Source organism: Rhincodon typus, chromosome 11 (genome assembly GCF_021869965.1).
Source record: "Rhincodon typus isolate 14 chromosome 11, sRhiTyp1.1, whole genome shotgun sequence".
In the NCBI taxonomy this organism is placed as follows: domain Eukaryota; kingdom Metazoa; phylum Chordata; class Chondrichthyes; order Orectolobiformes; family Rhincodontidae; genus Rhincodon; species Rhincodon typus.
In genome coordinates, this window is record NC_063342.1 from 6,764,424 (window position 1) to 6,772,017 (window position 7,594).

A 7,594-nucleotide genomic window follows, 5' to 3' on the forward strand; every position below is an offset into this window, starting at 1 on the left:
CAAAGGGCCTGTTTTCATGCTGTAGACCTCCATGACTCTATGACTCTAAGTGTTTCCTAATTATACTCCTGAACGGTCTGGGTCTTATGCTTTTAGGTTAACTTCCCTAATTATAGATAGAGTCATACCGCACAGAAACAGACCTTTCGGTCCAAGTCGTCCATGCTGACCAGATATCCTAAACTGACCTAGTCCCATTTGCCAGCGTTTGGCCCATATTCCTCTAAACCCTTCCTATCCATGTATCTGTCCAAAAGTCTTTTAAATGCTTTAATTGTACTTCTTCCACTTCCTCCGATAGCTCATTCTATACATGCACCACACTCTGTGTGAAAAATTGTCCCTGAGGTCACTTTTAAATCTTTCCCCTCTCATCCATTACAAACTTCTGGATCAGGTGAGACTTGAACCTGGGCCTCTTGGCTCAGTGGTAGTTGCACTACCACTGCACTACAAGATCCCTGCAGTTCCCTTGTTGTAGACTTTCCAACTCATTTCTCTGTATCCACCCTATCTATGGCCCTTAACATTGTGAAAGCTTTGACCTAATAATCCATGGAACTTAGGTTCTCAAGTGTTCCTCAGATTGTTGTACCATTTCGGACTGAGTAAAAGGTTGCCTGTATTGGAGCTGATCGCCAGAGCAGTAACTCAGAGCGATAAAACTGAAACATTGCATTAACAATTGGAGGCTCACTCAATATTGGCCAATGTGGGAGGCTCCTTATCTGGCTTGGCACAACAGCACCTGTATAGCATCCATTGAGAAATCAAAGTGGTACCACACAGATACTTAAATGGCTACTGCCTATTTAAATTCACATCCCTTGGGATTTGGCCTGCTGTTGAAATGGCCAGTATTAACCTGGCAGTGTGACTTCCTTCCAACAAGAATGCTTCTGCAGTGTTGTGACCTTTAACAAAGTTGTCTTTAGCGAATATTAGCTAGTCAGTGCTCAGTGTAGACTGTACGCTGCACTTGGAGAGGGTAAGTGGAGGGTTGCAAGGCATTTGTAACACAGCAACAAGCCATTTGACTCAGCCAATTCAATCTGCTATTTCCCCTGTACACCAGCGTCTCTCACATTTCTTTATCAAACGCTGTTCTTTTCCCTCATGCCTATATCAAGCTTCCACTCAAAATGCATCTTTACTATTCACCTCAAACACTCTGTATGGGAGCAGGTTTCATATTCTCACCCTCGTTGCGTAAAGATGTCTCTCCTGATCTTGATATAATGGCGACAGTCGTTTTTTTAAGACCTCATTCATAAGCCATGAGACAGAGGTACCGTATTGGACTGGGGTGTACAAGATCAAAAATCACACGGCACCAGGTTATAGTCCAACAGGTTTATTTGAAGACACAAGCTTTTGGAGTCTCACTCCTTCTTCAGGTGTTAGTGTGAGAAGTGGCATTAGACACAGAATTTATAAGCAAAAGACCAAAGGGTCATAGAACTGGTGCGAATGTGTTGAACAAACCTAAGATGGCTGTTAAATCTTTAATCAGTTAGAATTTGCTCATAAACGGAAGCATCTTCAAACTTCTGAACAATTTTAAACACCTCGATCAAGTCAACAGGCTAAAAATTGGCTTCTCTTCTCTTATCAGTTTTTTATGATAAGGATCATGATATAGTATCGTTCTTGTAAATCTATTTTTTGGCATCTTCAGCGCTGTGCCTATTTAATTTTAGTCATATGGTGACTAACACTGTCTACAGCACTCCAGTAGGTCGAACTGATATTTGATACAAGTTAATTTTAACACAGAAATAGAGTTAGAGGGGTTCAGTATTTAAACTGTAATGGAACATTAACACTGTGGTGTTTAGCTACGTTTGTTCTTGCATCTAGAGTACCTAAACTTTAAAACAAATCAAGCGAATCAGCCTGATTATTTCCTTCTAATAAACAGAGTGCTGAAAGTGTTACAACCAGCAATTTCCAAATTGATCTTAATGTGAATAAAGCACACTTGTTGTATTCAACACACAAAAGCATAGGAGCAGAAGTAGACCATTCGGCCCATTGAGTCTGTTCCACCATTCAATGAGGTCACGGCTGAGATGATGATCCTCAACTCCACTCTCCTGCCTTTTCTCCATAACCTTGACTCCCTTACTAATTGAAAGTTGTCTCTCAGCCTTGAAAGTCCTGTGCAGCAAAGAATTAGACAGATTCACTACCCTCTGAGAGAAGAAATTCCTTCTCATCTCTGTCTTAAGTGGCCGATCCCTTATTCTGAGATCATGCCATTCAGTCCTAGACTCTCTCACAAAGCGGAAACAACCTTTCCCCACCTACCCTGTGAAGTCTCCTAAGGATCTTATATGTTTCACTAAAGTTGCCTGTCATGCTTCTGCATTCCAATAATTACAAGCTACTCAGCCTCACTTCATAAAACATTCCCTCTATACCAGGGATCAAACCAAGTGAACCTCCTCTGGACTGCCTCCAAGCTAATGTATCTTTCCTTAGAGAAAAGGCTTAAAACTGTTTCAGCTGAGGTCTGATATGTGCCTTGTATAATTTAAGCAAACTCTCTTTATTTATTGAAATAAAAGCCATCGTTCTATTTGCTTTCCTCATTATCTCTTGACCTTGGCTGCTAGCTTTTTGAGATTTATTCTCAAGGGCTCGCAAGTACCTCTGTTCTGGAGTGTTCTTCAGTCTTTCTTCATTTAAATAATATTCAGCTCTTCTAAATTTCCTGCCAAAGTGCATAACCTCACATTTTCCCACATTTCATCTGCCAAATTTTTACCCGCTCTCTTGCCATTATTCCTTTGTAGACTTTTTGTTTTATCCTCACTATTTGCCTTTCCATCTATTTTTGTATCTTCCACATAGTTGGCCAGAGTACATTCACTTTCCTCATCGATATGATTAGTGTACATTGTACACTGTGGCACTCTGCTTGTTTCAGATTGCCATCCTGAAAGTGCCCCCCTTATCCCAAATCTCTGTCTTCTATTTGTTAGTCAATCCGCTATCCGTATTAATCGACTCTATCCAACACAATGGGCTCTTAGACAACAAGGTGCAGAGCTGGATGAACACAGCAGGCCAAGCAGCGTCATAGGAGCAGGAAGGCTGACATTTCGGGCCTAGACCCTGGCTCTTATCGTTTTAAGTAGCTTAATGTTTCATACCTTATAATAATGCCTTCTGAAAATCCAAGTCTATTACACTCTCTACTTTCCCATTATCTATCCTGCTTAATACCTGTTCAAAGAGCTCTAATAAATTTGTCAGCCCTTATTCTGTCTTCATGAAGTCATGCCAAATCTGCTTGATCATTTTATCCATTTCTAAATGCTCTGCACCTTTATAACAGTTGCTAAAATTTTCTAATTGCCCACATTAAGCTAACTGGCCTACAGTAAGCTGTTTTTTTTGTCTCCTCTTTTCAAATAAAGGTATTAAATTAGCAATTTTCCAATACTCTGGGATGTTTCGAAAATCTAAAGATTCTTGGAAGATTGCTAACAGTGCATCCATTATCTCTGTTAAAGCTACTTCTTTTAATATCCTGAGATGCATCCCATGAGGTTCAGGAGATTTATCAGCTTTTAGCCTCATTAGTTTTCCTAACACATTTTGTCCAGTCATAGTTATTGTACTCATTATCTCTCTTCCTTTTGCCTTTTGATTATTTAGTCATTTTGGAATTCTGTTGTGTCTTCTACTGCAAAGGTTGACATAAAGTATTGATTCAACGCCTCTGCCATTTCCTGGTTCCCCATTATTATTTCCTCAGCCTCATTCCCTAAAGGCTCTGTGTTAACTTTGGCCACTGTCTCCCTTTTAAATATTTAAAGAAGCTCTTGCTGTCTATCTTTCTATTACTTGTTTATTCCTGAGTCCAAGTCCAAGATTTCGGCAAAGTAGGATGCTCCGGTCAGAGCTCCTCTGCTCGCCGGGTCCCTTACCACTTTTCCATCTTTTTCTTTCTCTCCTTTTCCCTTTCTCAACACCCCAACCCCCAACCCTGAGTGGGGAGTTATGGATGACCGGAGCGAGTGGGCTGAGACCCACTGAGGGCCAGAGCGAGCACAGGCCGAGGCCCACGGAGAACCAGAGGGAGAAGCGTGGCCTTGCACTCGGGGGCCTGCAGGCATGCCTCGTGAGCCCCTATGCTCCTGTGAGCCCAGAGCAGCATATGGGAAGCAGCTCCCAGAGCAGCGCACAGACAGCAAGTCCTGGACAGAGACCAGTGTGAGGGGACAATCCCTACCTTAGAACACTGTAATGTTAACCCCGTAATATACCCCTAAATATTCCTACGTTTAACTTATTTTCAACTCTGTAATTAAGCAACTACTTTTATCCCTCTGCTGTATCCAAGAGTTGTACCTAGGTACTTGTATCTAAGAGGTCGCCATAAGAAGGCAAACATTGTAAAAGTTTTTCACTGTACTCATACAATGGGGCGCATTGACAATAAAAGTATATTATATTGTACTGTAACTTCAAAGTTTTTCTTCTGTCTCATATTTACTTTTTTGGTCATCTTTTGTTGGTTTTTGGATCTTTCTCAGTCCTCTGGCTTACCATTAATTTTTGGCACACGTATTTTTCCTGATAGAGGCATGTATAGACATGCTGGGAACTGAACTGCTGTATTTGTAATATTGTCACCTAGATTAGAAAATAGTTCTGTTGTAAACAGGTCAGGACTAGCAATGGATACAATGCTGAAACTCACCATCCCCTCTGATAGAGCATTGGCATATCTGCGTGCCATCTTTTTCCTCATGGTTTTGGAAATGGCACGCATGGTTTTCCCCAGCCCGCTCTCATTCTGTCCAGACTTTGGCGGATTCTGCTCCCCGGCAGCTTCTCCTCCTTGTTCGGCTTCGCCAGCCTAGCAGATCAAAAGAAATCCCTTGTTAGCCAGCTTGCAAACCATCCTGTGTTTCGTCTTCACAATAACATGGTTAAAAACAATAAGTTCGAACAGATCAAGCAGGACTGAGAAACTCATCAAGATTAGTAGTGATGTTGTCTACATTTGAACAACCTGATGACACTTCCTGCATTGTCCAATGTGTACACAACAGTCACTGGGTGGTTTGATACCAAGTGGCCTATACCTCCAGATGATACCTCATTGAGGGGGCAAGGGCCATCAGGAAAAAGAAGGAAAACAAAAGTAGAGTTTTCAACCCTCCAGCATTGTAAAGGAGTTTGCACGATTAAAATTAATGGAAAAATAACTCTTCTCCATGCTGACCTCTCCTCCTTCAGGAACATCCTTAAAACCTCACTGTGCGCAAATTGGCTTCCCTGCTTCCCATATGACAACTGAGACCGTATCTCAAATGCACTTCATTGGCTGTGATGGGCTTTGGGAACATCACAAGGTGCTATATAAATGAAAGTGCCTATGAAAGTTCTTATGATAAAATTCTTTTCTGGGAGCGAACAGTGGTCCAAGTGCCATATGTTTGTAGATTGGAGAAATTTTCCCTGGAGAAGAGAAGGTTCAGCAATGGTTTGAAAGTGGTGGTCAAACCACCACTGAGGGGCTGATCAGAGCAGATAGCGAGGAACTGATTTCAATGCTGGAAGGAACAAGAAAGAGAGGACACCATTTTAAGGCAACTGGCAAAACAAATAATGGCGATATGAGGAGGAACCTTTTCACACGCATACACATGGCCACTCACATTAACAAATAAAGGCACACATAGATGGACACACACATACACATGTGGTCACAGTCACAAATACACACACAAATACATGCATGCATTCAATAACATGGGCACAGACGCATGCACATACATAGATGCACATACACAAACACGCGCATGCGCGGTCATTCACACAAACAACACATACATAGGCAAACACAAGTAGTAACAGATGCAAACAAACACATGCACACATTCATATGTGTTCGCACATACACACAACAGATACACGCGCACCTCACACATGCACACAGACTCACACAAAGACAGATATACAGATAGATAGACACGGAGAGACAAACACACACCATAAAGAAAGTGAGATAAACGTGGAAGAAGATGAAGTGTGTGTGTAGAGAGATATCTGTATTCAGACAGTTGCAGGGATGGAAAGGATGTAATAGTGGAGCATTTAAAAATGCATAATTTAGTTAGGCAGAAGCAAGGATGACCTTGGACATGGCCTCCATTTGGTACAGGATGATTGAGCAGGACAGACGACATCTGCAAAACCAAAAGCCCACAAAAAAGCCACAACAAAACTCCCAACCACTCGCTGCCACTGGCAAAATACCAGAGACATGAAAGGAGGCCCTGAGGTACCCATTAATTTAACACCAAAAGGCCTGACTTGGCCCTAGAATGGGGTGGCTGCTCAATGCCTTCCCCAGGATGTTGCTGGTAACATCCTCAGGTTTTCCAGGAGTTCTCAGTGTTAGCCATTGAGAGAACAATACGCAAATGTGCAGTTAGGCACTTTACGATTTGAAGAATAGGTCAGGGGTTAAATGTCATCCAGATTGCACAGAGAGCTGATCCCGTTCACAGTCTTCAAACTTGACCCTAAAAGCAAGAACACTTACACTGTCGTCAGCCTTCTCCTCTGGTTTGGGTGTATGTGGATGATGTCTGAATCTGTCAAAGTTCCCGAAGCTGCTGGTGCGCTGTAACAGAGTGAGGACAAACAGTCCTTATGAGTCATAACCATCCACTATGTGGTACACGTGACTGACAGCTTTGAGCTTGCACCCAAACCTTATTCTTTTCTGACATTTCTCTATAACAATTTGCTCTCCTTTCAGATCAGCAGGCGATGGCCTCAGCCTGGGGAATAGCTCCACAGATACTGGTCAGTCTCTGGTCACCTCACCTCACTTTCCTTATCTCCAGTTTACATCAAAACAGTGGTTAAGGTCAGGATAGGAACATAGGAGCAGGAATAGGCCATTCAGCCCCTGGAACCTGCCCTGTCATTCTACGCCACAGCTGATCCATCCACCTTAATGCCATTTTGCAGTGTTATCCCCATATCCTTTGATGTATTGAGAAACCTTTCAATCTCCACATTAAACATACTCAATGACTGAGATTCTATAGCTTTCTGAGGTAGAGAATTCCAAAAATTCACAACCCTCTGAATGAAGACGTTCTTCCTCATCTTGGTCCTGGATGGAGACTAGTGTTAGGGTACAATCGTTACCTTAGAACACTGCAATGTTAACCCCTTAATATTTTCCTATTTTTAACTTACTTTCAACTCTGTAATTAAACAACTGCTTCAATTCCCCCGCTGTATCCAAGAGTTGTACCCAGGTACTTGTACCGAAGATGTCGCCATAAGAAGGCAGACATTGTAAACGTTTTTCGCGGTACTCCTGCAATGGAGTACACATGACAATAAAAGGATATTGTATTGTAAATGTCTCACTCTTTCTTCTAAAACACAGTCCCCTGGTTGCAGGTACACCAGCCTAAGGAAACATCCTAGATAGTAGGAACTGCAGATGCTGGAGAATCCGAGACAACAAGGTGCAGGGCTGGATGAACACAGCAGGCCAAGCAGCATCATAGGAGCAGAGAGGCTGACGTTTCGGGCCTAGACAAGGGTC

At 42.3% G+C, this 7,594-nt stretch overlaps 1 protein-coding gene across 2 annotated transcripts in view; it reads right to left on the minus strand.

The window, feature by feature from the left end:
• LOC109913204 (SAM domain-containing protein SAMSN-1) overlaps nucleotides 1-7,594 on the minus strand; it is a 72,311-nt gene that overhangs the window by 20,547 nt on the left and 44,170 nt on the right. For both annotated transcript variants that reach the window (XM_048603307.1, XM_020512690.2), the window contains exons 2-3: nucleotides 6,569-6,649; nucleotides 4,715-4,873 (exon numbers count right to left, since the gene is read on the minus strand). In XM_048603307.1, the coding sequence (XP_048459264.1) occupies nucleotides 4,715-4,873; nucleotides 6,569-6,649 (240 nt within the window). The remainder of the gene's footprint in view (nucleotides 1-4,714; nucleotides 4,874-6,568; nucleotides 6,650-7,594) is intronic.